Source organism: Nomascus leucogenys, chromosome 10 (assembly GCF_006542625.1).
Source record: "Nomascus leucogenys isolate Asia chromosome 10, Asia_NLE_v1, whole genome shotgun sequence".
NCBI lineage: Eukaryota > Metazoa > Chordata > Mammalia > Primates > Hylobatidae > Nomascus > Nomascus leucogenys.
The window spans coordinates 61,431,465-61,450,020 of record NC_044390.1 but is presented as its reverse complement, the minus strand read 5'-3'; the positions used below and the strand labels follow the sequence as shown (position 1 = coordinate 61,450,020).

General features: G+C 45.3%; 1 protein-coding gene across 4 annotated transcripts; it reads right to left on the bottom strand.

The window, feature by feature from the left end:
• Positions 1 to 4,592: 4,592 nt before the first annotated feature.
• LOC100588004 (zinc finger protein 561) lies at positions 4,593 to 17,675 on the bottom strand. 4 transcript variants are annotated; one of them, XM_030820920.1, is made up of 7 exons: positions 17,574 to 17,675; positions 15,933 to 16,080; positions 14,724 to 14,812; positions 13,672 to 13,798; positions 10,657 to 10,739; positions 6,551 to 7,661; positions 4,593 to 4,768 (listed from the first exon to the last, which is right to left on the bottom strand). In XM_030820920.1, exons 2-7 carry the CDS (start codon positions 15,955 to 15,957, stop codon positions 4,701 to 4,703), a joined length of 1,503 nt encoding a protein of 500 aa, XP_030676780.1. In that variant the 5' UTR covers positions 15,958 to 16,080; positions 17,574 to 17,675; the 3' UTR covers positions 4,593 to 4,700. The 4 variants fall into 4 exon arrangements, with proteins under 4 accessions (XP_030676780.1, XP_030676782.1, XP_030676783.1 ...); XM_030820922.1 differs by having other exon boundaries at positions 13,672 to 13,853; positions 17,574 to 17,643; XM_030820923.1 differs by lacking the exon at positions 13,672 to 13,798 and having other exon boundaries at positions 17,574 to 17,644.
• Positions 17,676 to 18,556: the final 881 nt, after the last annotated feature.

Below are 18,556 nucleotides of genomic sequence, written 5' to 3'. Positions count from 1 at the left end.
AAGAAAGAAAGAAGGAAGGAAGGAAGGAAGGAAGGAAGGAAGGAAGGAAGGAAAGAAAGAAAGAAAGAAAGAAAGAAAGAAAGAAAGAAAGAGAAAGAAAGAAAGCGAGCGAGCCAGGTGCAGTGGCTCACGCCTGTAATCCCAGCACTTTGGAGGCCGAGGCAGGCTGATCACCTGAGGTCGGAAGTTCGAGACCAGCCTAACCAACATGGAGAAACCCCATCTTTACTAAAAATACAAAATTAGCTGGGCATGGTGACACATGCCTGTAATCCCAGCTACTAAGGAGGCCGAAGCAGGAGAATCACTTGAACCTGGGAGGCCGAGGTTGCGGTGAGCCGAGATCGCGCCATTGCACTCCAGCCTGGGCAACAAGAGCGAAACTCCATCTCAAAAATACAAAAACAAAAACAAACAAAAAACAAAAAAAAGATGAAAGAGAAGAAAGAAAGAAAGAAAGAAAGAAAGAAAGAAAGAAGAAAGAAAGAAGAAAGAAAGAAAGAAAGAGAGAGAGAGAGGGAGGGAGGGAGAGAGGGAGAGAGGGAGGGAAACAAAGAAATTAGCAAACAAATTCCAACCCCATGGTAAGAAAGTAGTAAACCCAGTGGCATTGACTCCAAGAATGTAAGGTTGGCTCTGGCTGATTTGTATCTTTGTATTAGTGCATTCACCATTATGAATGATGTCTGGAGTTTGCCCACAGGGATGCTCCAGACTCTTTCAGACACATCCTCCCACAAAGGGGAACATTCACCTATTCTCAGGGGTAAAACTGCAGCCTGAGTGGAAGACAGATGAAACTCTCGGCTCTGACGGACTAGAGAATGCAATGGGGGATAGACGGCAGCCTTGCCAGACACCAATCAATTCTCTGGCCCTCTGCAACTCTGGATAGGGCTGAGTCCCTACTTTCAGGTGGGGAGAGTCACTCTGGGGGCTTCAAGAACACCCTTCTGTCACTCCATCCAACCAGGTCCAGAAGCCAATGGAAGAAATCTGAGAGGAGGGGGTTCTGTTGAAGATTGCTTTTGAGAATCACTGAAATAAATGCCTGGTAGGTCTTGAAATTCTAACTCTGATGTATTAGTCCATTTTCATATTGCTATGAAGAAATAACAGAGACTGGGTAATTTTGTTTTTTGTTTGTTTGTTTGTGATGGAGTCTCGCTCTGTTGCCCAGGCTGGAGTGCAGTGGCATCATATTGGCTCACCGCAACCTCCGCCTTCCATGTTTAAGTGATTCTCCAGCCTCAGCCTCCTGAGTAGCTGGGATTACAGGCGCATGCCACCACGCCTAGCTGATTTTTGTATTTTTAGTAGAGACGGAGTTTCACCATGTTGGCCAGGATGGTCTCAACCTCTTGACCTCGTGATCTGCCCGCCTCGGCCTCCCAAAGTGGGATTACAGGCATGAGCCACTGCGCCAGGCCTTTTGTTTTGTTTCTGAGACGGAGTATTGCTCTGTTGCCCAGGCTGGAGTGCAGTGGCACGACCTCGGCTCACTGCAACCTCCACCTCCTGGGTTCAAGCGATTTTCCTGTCTCAGCCTCTGGAGTAGCTGGGATCACAGGCGCCAGCTACCACGTCCAGCTAATTTTTTTGTATTTTTAGTAGAGATGGAGTTTCACCATGTTGGCCAGGCTGGTCTCAAACTCCTGACCTCAGGTGATCCACCTGCCTAGCCTCCAAAAGTGCTGGGATTACAGGTGTGAGCCACCACACCCAGCCTGACAACTCTTATTTTTTTGTAGAGATGGGATCTCACTATGTTGCCCAGGGTTATCTTGAACTCCTGGCCTCAAGCAATCCTCCTGACTCAGCCTCCCAAAGTGCTGGGAATGTGTGTGAGCACCATAATCAGCCAGAATAGATAACTTTTATTATTTTTTGAAATATTTTGTAGTATTTTTTTTTTCGAGATGGAATCTTACTCTGTCGCCCAGAGCTGGAGTGCAATGGCACAATCTCAACTCACTGCAACCTCCGCCTCCTGCATTCAGGCAATTCTTCCTCAGCCTCCCAAGTAAGCTATATTACAGGTGTGTGCCACCATGCCTGGCTAATTTTTGTATTTTTAGTAGAGATGCGGTTTCACCATGTAGGCCAGCCTGGTCTCGATCTCCTGACCTCTTGATCTGCCCACCCCAAACTCCCAAAGTGCTGGGATTACAGGCATGAGCCACTGTGCCCAGCATGTAGTATTTTTAAATAGCGATGTGGTCTCACTATGTTGCCCAGGGTGGTCTTGAACTCCTGGGCTCAAGTGACCTTTTTCCCTAAGCCTTCCAAAGGGCTGGGATTACAGGCCTGAGCCACTATTCCCAGCCTAGATTCTTATAGCATAAAGATAGATTAAGAATTTAGAGAAAGTAGGAACATGCCCCAATACAGTATATGACAGTCATAATCTACATATAAATATCATTCAGGGCCAGGCGCGGTGGCACACACCTGTAATCCCAGCACTTTGGGAGGCCGAGGCGGGTGGATCACGAGGTCAAGAGATCGAAACTATCTTGACCAAAATGGTGAAAACCCGTCTCTACTAAAAATACAAAAATTAGCTGGGTGTGGTGGTAGGTGCCTGTAGTCCTAGCTCCTTGGAGGCTGAGGCAGGAGAATCGCTTGAACCGGGGAGGTGGATGTTGCAGTGAGCCTAGATCATGCCATTGCACTCCAGCCTGGGCACAGAGCCAGACTCTGTCTCAAAAAAAAAAAAAAAAAAAAAAAAACTCATTCAGGGACAATAAGAAAAAAATTGCAAAGTTATTCAAACATAGCTCCATAACATATTAGTAAATGTAATCAAATAGTCTTTTAAAATGATCCATTATGTCTCAGTTGAGCTTATCCAGGAACGCAAGGTTGATGTAACACTAGAAATATAATAAATACAAAAACCACAATTATTTTATTTTTGATGGAGTCTCACTCTGTCACCAAGGCTGGAGTGCAGTGGTGCAATCTACACTCTATGCAACCTCCACCTCCCAGGTTCAAGTGATTCTCCTGCTTCAGCCTCCCGAGTAGCTGGAATTCCAGGTGCATACAACCACACCCAGCTAATTTCTGTATTTTTAGTAGAGATGGGGTTTCACCATTTTGGCCAGGCTGGTCTCGAACTCCTGACCTCAAGTGATCCACCCATCCCTGCCTCCCAAAGTGCTGGTATTACAGGTATGAGCCACCACACCCCACCTGACCACATTTATTTTAGAAACGAGTCCTTCCATGCATTCATTCATTCAAGTTTTTTGTGGTTTTTTTTGTTTGTTTTTTTGAGATGTGGTCTTTGCTATGTTGCCTAAGCTGGTCTAGAACCCCTGGGTTCAGGCCATCCTCCCAAGTAGCTACAACTATAGGCATGCACCACCACATCATTTCATTGAATTATTTATTACGTACCATCATGAGCTAGGTGCAGTTCTAGGTACTTGAGTTTTATCAGTAAATAAACATGATCATCACAGACGATGCACAGGAAGCATTTAATAAGTTCAAGAGGAATTCAGCCTCAAAAATTATGAAATATTGGGAAATCATTCATCATGTAAAAACTAGATATAAAAAGAAACTTTTCCTGTAAGAGATAGCCTCTTCAAAAAATAAAATAAAAACCTACAGCCAAGCCAATGAAATAGAGCACATATCTCAGTAGAACTGCAGACAATTATGCTGGTATTACTACTTTTAGTTGGTGTTGTGCTGGAGGTTGAAATTAGTCCAGTAAAGCAAGAAAAAATATATATAGGTATAACCTAATGACTAAAGTGGAAAAATAAGTCATTATTTACGGATTACGTGATTGTCTATGTGGAAATGGAGAAGAATCATATTAAGTACTCTGGACTGAACGATAACCCCGAAAATTCCTATGTTGAAGCTCCAAATCCCAATGTGACTGTATGTGAAAACAGGGTTTTTGTTTTGTTTTGTTTTTTGAGACAGAGTCTCGCTCTGTTGCCTAGGCTGGAGTGCAGTGGCTGCGATCTTGGCTCACTGCAACCTCTGCCTCCCGAGTTCATGCCATTCTCCTGCCTCAGCCTCCCAAGTAGCTGAGACTACAGGCACCTGCCACCATGCCCAGCTAATTTTTCATATTTGTAGTAGAGACAGCGTTTCACCATGTTAACCAGGATGGTCTCGATCTCCTGACCTCGTGATCCGCCCACCTCAGCCTCCCAAAGTGCTGGGATTACAGGTGTGAGCCACCGCGCCCAGCCTGAAAATAGGGTCTTTAGAAGTATCATGAAATGATGTCGCCGGGCGCAGTGGCTCACGCTTGTAATCCCAGCACTTTGGGAGGTCGAGGCGGGCGGATCACGAGGTCAGGAAATCGAGACCACGGTGAAACCCCGTCTCTATTAAAAATACAAAAAATTAGCCAGGCGTGGTGGTGGGCACCTGTAGTCCCAGCTACTCGGAGAGGTTGAGGCAGGAGAATTGTGTGAACCCGGGAGGCGGAGCTTGCAGTGAGCCGAGATTGTGCCACTGCACACTCCAGCCTGGGTGACAGAACGAGACTCCATCTCAAAAAAAAAAGAAAAAAAGAAATGATATCAAGAGACGGGTAGGGGGGAGGGAGGGGGAGGAGAGAGATGGTGGGGAGACAGAGAGAGGAGAGAGGAGAAAGGAGAAAGGAGAGAGAGAAAGACCTATTTGTTGGTTTCCATCCTGTGAAGACATGAGGAAGTGGGCATTTACATACCAGGAAGAGAGCTCTCACCAGAAGTTGACCATGTTGGCACTCTGATCTCAGACTTCCAGCCTCGAGAAATGTGAGAATATAAATTTGTTTTTAACCTCATTTATTTAAAATTAAATGAATTTGTAAGCCATTTGGTCTGTGGTATTTTGTTACAGTGGCCTGAGCTCATTAAGGCAGATTAAAAACAAACAAACAAAAAAACTAAAAATATGAAGCAGATTTGAAACTGACAAATGAGTAGAGGCTGGAAAAATTCTGATGTGCAAGCTGGAAATAAGGTTAGTAAGGGTGATTCTGGTGAGGTGTCACTGGGGAATGAGGAACATGCTATTGGGAAATGAAGAAAAGACAACCCTTGATACGAAGTAGTGAGGAACTTGGCAGAACTGTATTCTAGCACTTTGTGGAAGGTAGAGATTGAGAGAGATAAAACTCGGTATGTATCACTAAGATTTGTAATTGAAGTATTAAAGGACACAGGAAGCTTCATTCTTCCTGACTGCTTACAGGAAAATGTGCTGGGAATGGGCCCCCCAAATTTGGCCATAAACAGGCCATGAGAAACTGGCCATAAACAAAATCTCTGCAGCACTGTGACATGTTCGTGATGACTATGACACCCATGCTGGAGGTTGCTGGTTTACCAGAATGAGGGCAAGGAACACCTGGCCCACCCAGGATGGAAAACTGGAAAACTGCTCAAGGTATTCCTAAACCACAAACAATAGCATGAGTGATTTGTGCCTTAAGGACATGTTCCTGCTGCAGATAACAAGCCAGAGCCTGTCCCTTTCTTTCCTGTAAGGAATACTTTTAGCTAATCTATAATCTATAGAAATAATGTTTATCATGGGCTTACTGTCAATAAATATGTGGGTCAAACTCTGGTCAAGGCTCTCAGCTCTGAAGGCTGTGAGCCCCGATTCCCACTCTGCATTCTATTTCTGTGTCTCTGTCTTAATTAATCTAGAGCCACTGGGTTAGGATCTCCATGACCCAGCTGGTCTTGGCAAAAATGCAGAAGAGGAGACCTGAATTGCAGAAGAAATTGTTAAGGGAAAAGGAACCAGAACTTGGAGATTTGGAAAATTCTCAGCCTATCCATAATGCAAAAATTAGAAAACTTGTACTGAAGAGAATCCTGAAAGTGTGGCTGAACACTCATCTGATAAAGAGATCACAAATGAGACTCATGGACTATATCAGCCACCTTAACAGAAGTGAGGAGACTGGATTATACTAGAAGAGACATTGCCACTCACATTGTTCCATCTAAAATAGACATACAAGGCAGAACAGGCAAGGCTGTTACACTTCTTAGATTTTACAAGGGGACACAGAAATAATCAGCTGTGAAAGTGCACTGGCAGTTATGGATGGTTTCATTCCTGATATGCTCTGCAGGATCCATGGGAACAGAAGAGACTCTTGGAGGAGCATCTCTTAACAACCCACCTTTGGGGTCCTACATCATCTTGCCTTCTGGCAAATTTTGACATAAATGTGCCACACTGGCTGCCACTAAGAGGGGCTGGGATCAATCTGCATGATTTATCTCATACAGAACTTGTTAATGCTATGATCTTAGGAATCTAATCACCAAGGTGAGGCAGCCTGCAGTACTGACCTCACCATCCATGACCCTTCTTCACAGATGCCCAGACTCAGGCAACCATGAACCTGTAGGTTTAATTTCAGACCCTTGGGATGGCATCTAAGGCCAATCCATGAGTCATTACAACCTCTACAAGGCATTTAGGACAAATCTGATAATCTTTGGTGTCATTGCCAATAATTAAAGATGTCAACCAATGGGCTAAATGGTAACACTCATATCCTTACATTCATAGGGTTTCTCCCCAGTGTGAATTCTTTCATGTCTACTTAGGCGTGAGGAAACAGCAAATGCTTTCCCACATTCTTTACATACAAAGGGTTTCTCTCCGGTATGAGTTCGCAGGTGAACATTAAGGCGTGAGGAATATAGAAATGCTTTCCCACATATCTTGCATACAAAGGGCTTTTCTCCACTATGAGTTTTCAAATGTTTACTACGACGGGAAGAAGTAATGAAGGTCTTCCCGCATTCAACACATTCATAAGGCTTCTCTCCTGTGTGAATTCTTGTATGCTGAATAAGACTTGTGGATGTAGTGAAGGCTTTCCCACATTCCTTACACTGATAGGGTTTCTTTCCACTGTGACTTCGTATGTGTATAGAAAGTCCTGAGTACTGAGTGAAGGCTTGGCCACATTCCTTACATTCATAGGGTTTTATTCCAGTGTGAGTTCTTACATGTTCAGTAAGTTGAGTTGATCTAGTGAAGGCTTTCCCACAGTATGTACACTTGTGTGGTTTTATTCCAGTGTGAATTTGAATGTGATCATTAAGGCATGAGGAACTTCTAAAGGATCTTCCACATTCTTTACATTCAAAGGACTTCTCTCCTTTATGAGTTTTCACATGCACATAAAGTTGAGAAAAATTAGTGAAGGATTTCCCACATTTCTTAGTCTTTTTAGATTTCTTTCCTGTATGAACTGCTACACACTGCTTTAGGTACGAGGAAGCTGTAACAGCTCTCCCACATTCCTGAAATTCACAGAGTTTCTCATCAGTGTGGATTCCCATGTGATTATCAAGGCTCGCAAAATACTTAAAGCCTTTTCCACATTCCTTACATTTGTAGGGTTGTCTTGTGTTGAAAACCTCAAGATGTACAGCAAGACCTGGAGTTAGAGTGAAGACTTTTCCACGTGGATTAAATTTGGAAAGTTCCTGTCCAGTAGAGGCTTCCTTGTGCACACTGAGGGTGTCTTTTCCATAACAATTACCCTCAGAAATGTTCCCTCCATTCTGAGCTGTCATGTGTGTCTTAAGGCAAAACTGTTCCCTGAAGACCTCTCCACAATTCTTACAGTCACAGAGTTTCCATCCATTGTAGCCTCTTGTCTGTTGATGACGAGATAAAGGTTTTAAAACATTTTCAGACATATGAAGAGATTTCACCCATCTGAACACAGAAACATTTTGATGACAATTATTATTTTACTTTTTAATGTTTAATTTTTTTTTTTTTTTTTTTTGAGAGAAAGTCTTGTTCTATCTCCCTGTCTGGAGTGCAGTGGCACACTCTCAGCTAACTGCAACCTCCACCTCCCAGGCTCAAGTGATTCTCCTGCCTCAGCCTCCCGAGTAGCTAGGAATACAGGTGCATGCCACTGCACTTGGCTAATTTTTCTATGTTTTGTAGAAACAAGGTTTTGCCAAGTTACCCAGGCTGGTCTCAAACTCCTAAGCTCAGGTGATCTGCCTGCCTCAGCCTCCCAAAGTGGTGGTATTACAGGCATCACCCACCACACCCAGCATGTTTTACTTTTTTCAGAGTTGGGGTTTTGCTCCATTGCCTGGGCTATAGTGCACTGGTGTGATCATGGCTCACTGTAACCTCAAACTCCTGGCTGAGTTCAAGTGATCATCTTGCCTTAGCTTCCTGTGTAGATAGAACTATTTGAATGCACCATCATGCCTGGCCAATCTTTCAGTTTGTTTGTTTATTTATTTATTTAGAGACAGAGTCTCGCTCTGTAGCCCAGGCTGGAGTGCAATGGCATGATTTTGGCTCACTGCAACTTCTGCCTCCCAGGTTCAAGCGATTCTCCTTCCTCAGCCTCCCAAGTAGCTGGGATTACAGGCATGGGTCACCACGCCTGGCTAATTTTTGTAGTTTTAGTAGAGACAGGGTTTCACCATGTTGGCCAGGCTGGTTTTGAACTCCTGACCTCAGGTGATCTGCCTGCCTTGGCCTCCCAAAGTGTTGAGATTACAGGTGTGAGCCACCACGCCCCACCTCAGTTTATTTTTGAGATGGAGTCTCGCTTTGGCTAGAGTGCAAGTGGCAAGATCTTGGCTCACTGCAACCTCCACCTCCTGGGCTCAAGTGATTCTCACGCCTCAGCCTCGTGAGTAGCTGGGATTATAGGCACGTGTAGCCACACCCAGCCAATTTTGTTATTTTTTGTAGAGACAGGGTTTCACCATGTTGGCCAGGCTGATCTTGAACTGCTGATCTCGTGATCTGCCCACCTTGACCTCCCAAATTGCTGGGATTACAAGCATGAGCCACCACACCCAGCCTCAATTTATTTTTATAGAGACAGGGTCTTACTATGTAGCCTAGGCTGATCTCAAACTCTTCACAAAACCCCCCTGCCTCAGCCTCCCAAAGTGCTGGGATTACAGCTGTGAGCTACTACGTCAGCCTACTTGGATAATTATAATTTTTACAATTTTTCTTGTTTTTATTTCCCGACTTCTTGATTTCTTTCAGGTTGAATGATAGGACCTTTTGCCAGAATTCTATGCCACTGGCTCTAATTGTTCAAAAAAAAAAAACAAACTGTAATTTTTTTTTTAATTGTGCAGGGTGGTTTGAGACAAGGTCTCACTCTGCCACCCAGGCTGGGTACCATGGCACAATCACAGCTCACTGTGGCCTTAATCTCCCAGGCTGAAGCCATCATCCTGCCTCGGTGCCCTGAGGAGCTTGGATTACAGGTGCATGCCAACACGCCCTGCTAATTTTCTATTTCTTGTAGAGACAGGGTCTCCATTGTCCAGGCTGGTCTTGAACTCCTAGGCTCAAGTGATTCTCCTGCCTCAGCTTCCCAAAGTGCTGGGATTACAGGTGTCCGCCATTGCACCCAGCCAAATAGTGTAGATTTTCATGAAACTGTTTAAATCCTCAATGTCTAGTTACTTATGTGTGAATGTGTATTTGTGGGTATTTTGAAGTGACAAGTTATACAGATATGGAACATCACAAAAGTCATTACATTCAGACTATCTCTCCAGAGACCCTCCTCCCCCAAGGATACAGTCTTCTTCTTTGTTTTTTTTTTTTTTTTGAGATGGAGTCTCGCTCTGTCACCCAGGCTGGAGTGCAGTGGCGCAATCTCGGCTCACTGCAAGCTCCGCCTCCCGGGTTCACACCATTCTCCTGCCTCAGCTTCTCTGAGTAGCTGGGACTACAGGCGCCCGCCACCATGCCCGGCTAATTTTTTTTTGTATTTTTAGTAGAGACGGGGTTTCACCATGGTCTTGATCTCCTGACCTCGTGATCCGCCCGCCTCAGCCTCCCAAAGTGCTGGGATTACAAGCGTGAGCCACCACACCCGGCCTGCAGGCTTCTTCTCTAATTCTCTCAAGTATCTCTCATTTGTGCAGTTTCTTTTTCACTTCAAACTCCACCTCCCAGGTTTAAGCAATTCTGCCTCAGCCTCCCATGTAACTGGGATTACAGTTGCCTGCCACCACGCCTGGCTAACTTTGTATTTTTAGTAGAGATAAGTTTCACTATGTTGGCCCGGCTGGTCTTGAAGTGCTAATCTCAAGTGATCCACCTGCCTGGGCCTCCCAAAGTGATGGGATTACAGACTCAGTTTCTTTTCTTTCTTTATTTCTGAGACAGAGTCTCACTTGGTCACCCAGGCTGGAATGCAGTGGTTCAATCTCGGCTCATTGCAACCTCTGCCTCTGTGTTCACGCCATTCTCCTGTCTCAGCCTCCCGAGTAACTGGTATGACAAGTGTCCACCACCACACTCAGCTAATTTTTTATTTTTAGTAGAGATGGAGTTTCACCATGTCGGCCAGCCTGGTCTCAAACTCCTTACCTCAAGTGATCCACCCACCTTGGCCTCCCAAAATGTTGGGATTACAGGCATGAGCTACCACATTCACCCTCTTTTTAAAAGCAGAGATGGGATCTTGCTATACTGCCTAGGCTGGTCTTGAACTCTTGGGCTCAAATGATCCTTCCACTTCAGCCTCCCAAGTAGCTGGGATTACAGATGTAAGCTACACCTCTGACTGTGCTGATTTTCTAGAATGGAATTCTCTATCTTTTCTAAGAGAGGAAATTAAGAAATATCCCTCATTAATCTTACCATTTGTATCCCACTGAATATTTGATTCTTCAAAAAACCTTGTTGAAGTGATGACCATTTGGTTCTAGGTTGTATTTCCCATTCTGAAGTTAAGCAGAAAAAGAAATGTAAGGGTTTAGAGAAGAAATGTTAGTTTAAAATGAGTCATTTTTACTTGTTTTCAAATTAAACACAGCAATAAAATAAAAGCCAGAGAACCTTGAAGATTTTGGTATGTCAAAAATTTGGCTATAATTATGTGGGGTTTATTACACAACTGATGTGTTTAGATAGTTTATTACAAACTACTTCTGTAAAAATTAAAACTGCTGGGAGCAGTGGCTCACACCTGTAATCCCAGCACTTTGGGAGGCTGAGGTGGGTGGATCACTTGAGGTCAGGAGTTCAAGACCAGACTGACCAACATGGAGAAGGCCCATCTCTACTAAAAATACAAAATTAGCTGCGCATGGTGGCGCATGCCTATAATCCCAGCTACTCATGAGGCTGAGGCAGGAGAATCGCTTGAACCCGGGAGGCAGAGGTTGTAGTGAGCTGAGATAGTGCCACTGCACTCCAGCATGAGTGACAGAGCGAGACTTCAGAAAAGAAAATTAAAGCTGATGGAAAATAGGAAGAGAAGATTTTCAGGAAAGGAAAGTAGGAAAGATCTAGATAAACAGCATGTTCAAAATGATAAAGTTAACAAAGAAACAGAACACGTAGTTTTATTAGATCATAGGAATGTTTGACAAGATGGAAAATAAAAGTCAAAGATATCCAAAACTCTTGAGAAAAATAAATCTTCTGAGGCAAAGTGCATCTTTAAAAATCTCCTTTTTTTCTTTTTTTGCTTTTTTGAGATGAAGTCTCGCTCTGTCACCCACGCTGGAGTGCAGTGGCACTATATTGGCTCAATGCAACCTCTGTCTCCCATGTTGAAGCAATTCTCCCACCTCAGCCTCTTGACTAGATGGGACTATAGGCATGTGCCACCACATCTGGCTGATTTTTTGTATTTTTAGTAGAGAAGGGGTTTCACCGTGTAGGACATGCTGGTCTCAAACTCCTGGCCTCAGGCAATCCACTCACCTCAGCCTCCCAAAGTGCTGGGATTATAGGCATGAGCCATCATGCCTCACCAGGAGATATAGTTCTAATAAAAGTAATGTAATTATTACAAAAGGGATAAAAAAGCTAAGATCTCCATTTCTATGCCCAAAAAAGATTGGTTGCCTCTGACCCATTAAACCCAAATTCAGACTTACGTACACACTTGTAAAGCACTAAAACTTTTATTTCAGTAAGAAATAAAGTAGGCTAGGCGAGGTGGCTCATGCCTGTAATCCTAACACTTTGGGAGGTCGAGGTGGGTGGATCATTTGAGGTCAGGAGATTAAGACCAGCCTGGCCAACCCAGTGAAACCCCTTCTCTACTAAAAATACAAAAATTAGCTGGGCACAGTGAAAATTGCCTGTAGTCCCAGCTACTCAGGGGGCTGAGACAGGAGAATTGCTTGAACCTGGGAGGGCACAGGTTGTAGTGAGCAGAGATCGCACCACCAAACTCCAGCCTGGGCGGCGCAGCAAGACCCTGCCACAAAAATAATAAATAAAGTAAGTAGGCTGGGTGCAGTGGCTCACACCTGTAATCCCAGCACTCTGGGAGGCCAAGGCGGGTGGATCACCTGAGGTCAGGAGTTCAAAACCGGGCTGGCCAACATGGCAAAACCCTGTCTCTACTAAAAATACAAAAAAAAAAAATTTAACTGGGCATGGTGGCAGGTGCACCTAATCCCAGCTACTTGGGAGGCTGAAGTTGCAGTGAGCTGAGGTGGCACCATTACACTCCAGCCTGGGCGACAGAGTGAGACTCTGTCTCAAAAAAAAAAAAAGCAGAAATAAAGTAAGTACAACAAAAAAATGCTTGCTCTCATGGGTAAACAACTCTCCCATTGGGTCTCAAACATGATAGTATATTAGATTCATCTTCAGTGATTCTGAAAACACAGATGACTGGGCTCCAACCCTGGAGTTTCCAATTTACTACATCAAAGGATAGGGGAAGAAAGATGTATATTTCTTACAGCACGAAGCTGATGCTGTTGATGTTGTTTCCAGGATTACCACAGTAACTTAAAACATACTACAGCAGGGACTGTTACTTGGGACTGTCTCTGTTATTCCCCACTGTTTTCAGAATTGACAAGCAAGCATGTAACATACATCTGCTCTATAACAGGCTACAAGAAATGATGCTAGTGTTTATTTTTATTTTTAATGTATTTACTTTTTAGATGAAGTATCACCGTGTTGCCCCAGCAGGAGTGCAGTGGCGCAATCTCGGCTCACTGCAACTTCTGCATCCTGGTTCAAGCAATTCTCCTGTCTCAGCCTCCTGAGTAGCTGGGACTACAGGTGCCCACCAACAAGTCTGGATAATTTTTGTATTTTTAGTAGAGATAGGGTTTCACTATTTTGGCCAGGCTGGTCTCAAATTCCTGACCGCATGTGATCTGCCCACCTTGGCCTCCCAAAGTGCTGGGATTGTAGGCGTGAGCCACCACAACCAGCCTAGTCTTCATTTTTAGGATTTTCTTTTTGAAATGGAGTCTCACTCTGTCGCCCAGGCTGGAGTGCAGTGGCGTGATCTTGGCTCACTGCAAGATCCGCCTCCCGGGTTCATGCCATTCTCCTGCCTCAGCCTCCCGAATAGCTGGGACTACAGGTACCTGCCACTATGCCCACCTAATTTTTTTGTATTTTTTTAGTAGAGACAGGGTTTCACAGTGTTAGCCAGGATGGTCTCCATCTCCTGACCTCATGATCTGCCCTCCTCAGCCTCCCAAAGTGCTGGGATTACAGGCGTGAGCCACTGCGCCCGGCCTAGAATTTTTTTTTTAAGGGACAAGGTATCACAATGTTGCCCATGCTAGTATCAAACTCCCAGGCTCCAGCGATTCTCCCACCTCAGCCTCCCAAGTATCTGGGACTACAGGTGCAGGCCACCATGCCAAGCAGTGATGTTACTCTTACCCACAGAGGCCAGGTTCATGTAGTTCTCCAGCATCACATCTCTGTAGAGGTATTTCTCAGTTGTGTCTAGTAAAGCCCACTCCTCTGGGGTGAAGTCCACAGCCACATCATCAAACGTCACTGAATCCTATGTCATCATACACATGCTGGTTTGAGCCAATGAACACTTCCACCAATATTCACTGGAGAATGATGAAGGGGAACCTTATACTCATCTATATGTGGTTCTCAGGTCTCCCATGATCTACTCCAGGGTTTAATGTCTCAGAAGCTCTTTTGTCTAAACACTCAAGGTTGACCTCCCACAGGCATATGCCTTAAACAACACTTTAAAAAAATTTTTTAAATCTTTTTTTTGCTGATCTATGTATTTTTAACTTTTTAATATTTGTATTTTTAAATTTTATTTTTATTTTGATTAGAACAGTACTTCCTAAAGATTAATTTTTATCTATCTAGCATCTATCTATCTAACTAATCTGTTTATTTATTTGTATATGAAGACAGGGTCCCACTGTGTCGCCCAGGCACTACTGCTGCTTACTACAGCTTCGATCTCCTGGGCTGAAGTGGTCTTCTCACCTCTGTCTCCTGAGTAGCTGGAATTACAGGCATGAGCCACTGCACACTGCTTACGCTTGATCTCAGCACAACCAGGTTAGGAGCTCTTCGTGTCCCATTGGTGTCTATGCAGCATACTTCTCAGCACACTGCAGATACCTGATAAATGCTGATAAGTGAATAATTTGATAAAAGGACACTTTAATCGGCTTTATCATCTGTCACTGCACCCAGCAATGTAAGAAAGATGCAGCTGGTACCATGAAGGTCAAGCTTAAGTAGTAATTACTGAGCTATCAGACTGATTTTCAAGTTAACACTTTATGTATAGAAGACTTCATTCTCTGGGGAAATTCATCTGGGGACTCAGTCCTTGAGTAAGGCTTCATTTGCTCTAAGAAAACTCTGGAGATGAGTCTGCCTAGAAAGAAATGTGTCTACCTATTGGATGAAAGCATGTCATTTTTAACAACAGTACATTTTCTGCTTACCTGATAACCATTTGCCAGGTAGTCCTCCACCATCCTTTCTGCCTTTGTCTTTTCTTCAAAAGGGCAGATTGGTTCCCTGGAAAAAAACCCTAGTGGAAAAGTAAAAAGGCATGAGAAGCCAGAGCTGCCCATCCTTCCCACATTCTCATGCCTAGAAGTCATTCCATCCTAGCTTGAAATTCCCATATGCTCCTACACACTCGAGAAAACTGCACACACACAACACTTCCATGAAATGCCATAGTAGTCCTGTGTCAGCTAGACTCAAAAGCAGATGTGGGCCAAACTGCCTGTTGGGTAAAGGGTAATAGTTTCATTTTTCAAGGAAACTTACACCCTGAAAAATGTGACTCTCGGCCAGGCGTGGTGCCTCACGCCTGTAATCCCAGCACTTTGGGAGGCCGAGGAGGGTGGATCATGAGGTGAGGAGAATGAGACAATCCTGGCTAACACGGTGAAACCCTGTCTCTACTAAAAACACAAAAAGTTAGCCAGATGTGGTGGTGGGCACCTGTAGTCCCAGCTACTCAGGAGGCTGAGGCAGGAGAATGGCATGAACCCAGGAGGTGGAGCTTGCAGTGAGCCGAGATCGTGCCACTGCACTCTAGCCTGGGTGACAGAGCAAGATTCCGTCTCAAAAAAAAAAAAAGTGACTCTCTATCTGCCCATAGTAGTAACACTCGTGAAGCTTATGTAGCATTTCCTAAGGTACACAAACCACGGCTGAATTCTAAAATGGCATTCTGGCTGGGCACAGTGGCTCATGCCTGTAATCCCAACACTTTGGGAGAACAAGGCGGGCAAATCACTTGAGGTCAGGAATTTGAGACCAGCCTGGCCAACATTATGAAACCCCATCTCTACTAAAAATACAAAAATTATGGGAGGCTGAGGCAGAGAATTTCTTGAACCCAGGAGGCAGAAGTTGCAGTGAGTCGAGACCGCGGCATTGCACTCCAGCCTGGGAGACAGAGTGAGATTCCGTCTCAAAAACAAAAACAAACAAACAAACAAAAATTAGCCAGGCCTGGCGGTATGTGCTTGTGGTCACAGCTACATGGGAGGCTGAGGCAAGAGAATCACTTGAACCCGGGAGGTGAAGGTTGCAATGAGCTAAGATTGCACCACTGCACTCCAGCCTGGGTGACGGATGTTGTGGAGGGTGACCTAAAGCAGAATCTCTGAAAAAGAGCATCAACAAGGACTTACCACGGGACAAATAAATGGCTGTCATGCTCTGAAGCTGATGGTGTGATGTGCATCCCTTCCTTGATGCCAAGATCACCTCAGGGCAGCTTATGAATCTAGGTGGATAGAAGCAATCTCCATTCCTCTTTGTACAGGGTTATTTGTGGTCCTGTTCATATCAATCATCAAACAACAAGCATGAAACATCAGTCATCAAACTTTATGCCTGAGCTTTGTCTCTGCAGGTGACAGATGGGAAGGCCACCAAAAATTGCCCACTCAGTACCGTCACTCAGTAACGAAGTATTAATAACAGTAACTGACATTTACTGAGGACTGATATGTCAGAAGTAGCTCTAGTAGCTTTATATATACATGCTCACTTAATTATCATAACCATTCTTCCCAATAGCTATCATTACCTATATCTATCTATCTATCTATCTATTGAGACAGGGTCTCACTCTGTTGCCCAGGTTGAAGTGCAATGGCACTCACACAACTCTCTGTATCCTAGACCTCCCAGGCTCAAGTGATCCTCCCACTTAAGCCTCCTGAATAGCTGGGACCATAGGTGCACATCATCACTCCTTATTATTATTATTATTTTGAGACAGAGTCTCACTCTGTTGCCCAGGCTGGAATGCAGTGGCACGATCTCGACTCCTTGCAACCTCTGCCTCCAAGGTACAAGCGATTCTCAGGCCTCAGCCTCCCCAGTAGCTGGAATTACAGGTATGCACCACCATGCCTGGCTAATTTTTGCATTTTTAGTAGAGACGCGGTTTCGCCATGTTGGCCAGGCTGGTCTTGAACTCCTGGCCTTAAGTGATTCTCCCACTTCAGCCCCCCAAGTAGCTGGGACTACAGGTGCACACCACTGGGTCCGGCTAATTTTTTGTAGTTTTAGTAGAGACAAGGTTTCACCAGGTTGCCCAGGCTGGTCTCAAACTCCTGGGCTCAAACAATCCTCCCGACTTGGCCTCCCAAAGTGCTGGTATAATAAGCATGAGCCACCAGGCCTGGCCCATTACTTCTATTTAACACTGAAAAAAGCCTACATTCGCACAACCCTAGTAGTTGGTCTGATACTTGTCCCTAGAGCCTGAGCTCCTGTATATGGTGTTACCCCCCCCATATGCCGAGAAGACAGTGCAGACCTGCACAGAACAATTCAGTAGTCACCAGCCACGTGTGTTATTGATAACTTCATTATGTACCTAAGATGACTTGAGAACAAAATTTAAAATTTTCAAAAGTTGGCCGGGTGCAGTGGCTCACACCTATAATCCCAGCACTTTGGGGGACCGAGGCAGACAGACCACCTAAGGTCAGGAGTTCAAGACCAGCCTGGCCAACATGGCGAAACCATCTCTACTAAAGATACAAAAAGTAGCCGGGAGTGGTGGCACTTGCCTGTAATCTCAGGTACTCCGAAGGCTGAGGCAGCAGAACTGCTTGACCCTGGAGGCAGAGGTTGCAGAGGTTGCAGTGAACCCAGAGAGCGTGCAGCCTCTCGGAACTGGCCGCACAGGGAGGACTGATAGTCCCTGGAGAAGCGAGTGAAGTGAACCGGATCTGAGAGGCTCCTGGGCGACAGCGCGCAATCATTCCTTTGCCGCCCCCTGCTATCTCCGGGACCGCCAAGCAGGCGGAACTCACCACAGCCTGGGCGGACTCCACCACCATAAAGGCGAAACTGCACTGACCAAGAGGAGCCAGCACCGGAAAAGATGGCGGTGGTGCACTGACATCACTTCCGCTTCGACACTCTGGCCGGGCGGGGCTCGTGGGCTCGAGTTTCAGCCACGTAGGACCGGGTAGAACACAGAAATTCCAGTTGCCTCCAGGGTGGGTGCGGAGAGGGCCTGGGGTTGGCTCAGGGAGGGGGATGCAGAACTAGGTCCAGAGAAAAAGGTGAGGTTAGAACCGGGCCTCCGGACGGAACTGTGGGCGAGGGGAGGGGCCCGTACTCGGGGGTGATTTAGAGGTGGGACCTGTCCTAGCCCGCGGTTCAGGTGGCCGGTCGGGCTGGAAGGGCGGGGATGAAGGATGGGACGCATCTCTGGGGATGCCCCTCCAAAGCTTTTACTGGGCGAGTGCAGTGGCTCCCGCCTGTAATTCCTGCACTTTGGGAGGCTAAGGTAGGTAAATAGCTTGAGTCTGCTGGGAATGGGTGCTTGTTTGGTGTCGCAAAATCAACACTGAGACAAAGGATCTCAGCAAGGCTAGTTTTACTTTCTGCAGAATGGGTGCCACTGGCTGGCAGTCTTGCCACCAGAGCACACACTAACAAAGGAGACAGGGTTATTTAAACTTGACGTGTCCACCCTTCTGCTGTGTCCGGCTTCCATTGGCTGGAACGGGACCTCACCTTCTGTACTTCACTGGATTGGCTAGCAACTTAGAACTTCCCAAAAAAGGCAAAGACAGAGGAGAACAAAGGAAGAGAGAAAGTAACTTGTGGACTGTTGAGAGAGGCAAAAACACTTCTAAATAGGGAAAGGAATAGGCCATGACCTAATACTTGCTTGGAACAGTTCAGGCATGCCAGGGCAAATATCTAGACTAAAATGTGGGAGCTAAGAACACAGAGTATATTGGTTTCTTTATTACAGCTGGCAGAATTTAAGAATATGACCACA

What these genes read in the sequence shown, in the direction of transcription:
- LOC100588004 (XM_030820920.1), bottom strand. Translation starts at nt 15,957, where the DNA reads ATGACAGCCATTTATTTGTCCCGTG. An exon ending in AGCCATTTATTTGTCCCGTG is followed by an intron (nt 14,813 to 15,932) that starts GTAAGTCCTTGT and finishes CTTTTCCACTAG; the next exon opens with GGTTTTTTTCCAGGGAACCA. An exon ending in ACCTGGCAAATGGTTATCAG is followed by an intron (nt 13,799 to 14,723) that starts GTAAGCAGAAAA and finishes ATGATGACATAG; the next exon opens with GATTCAGTGACGTTTGATGA.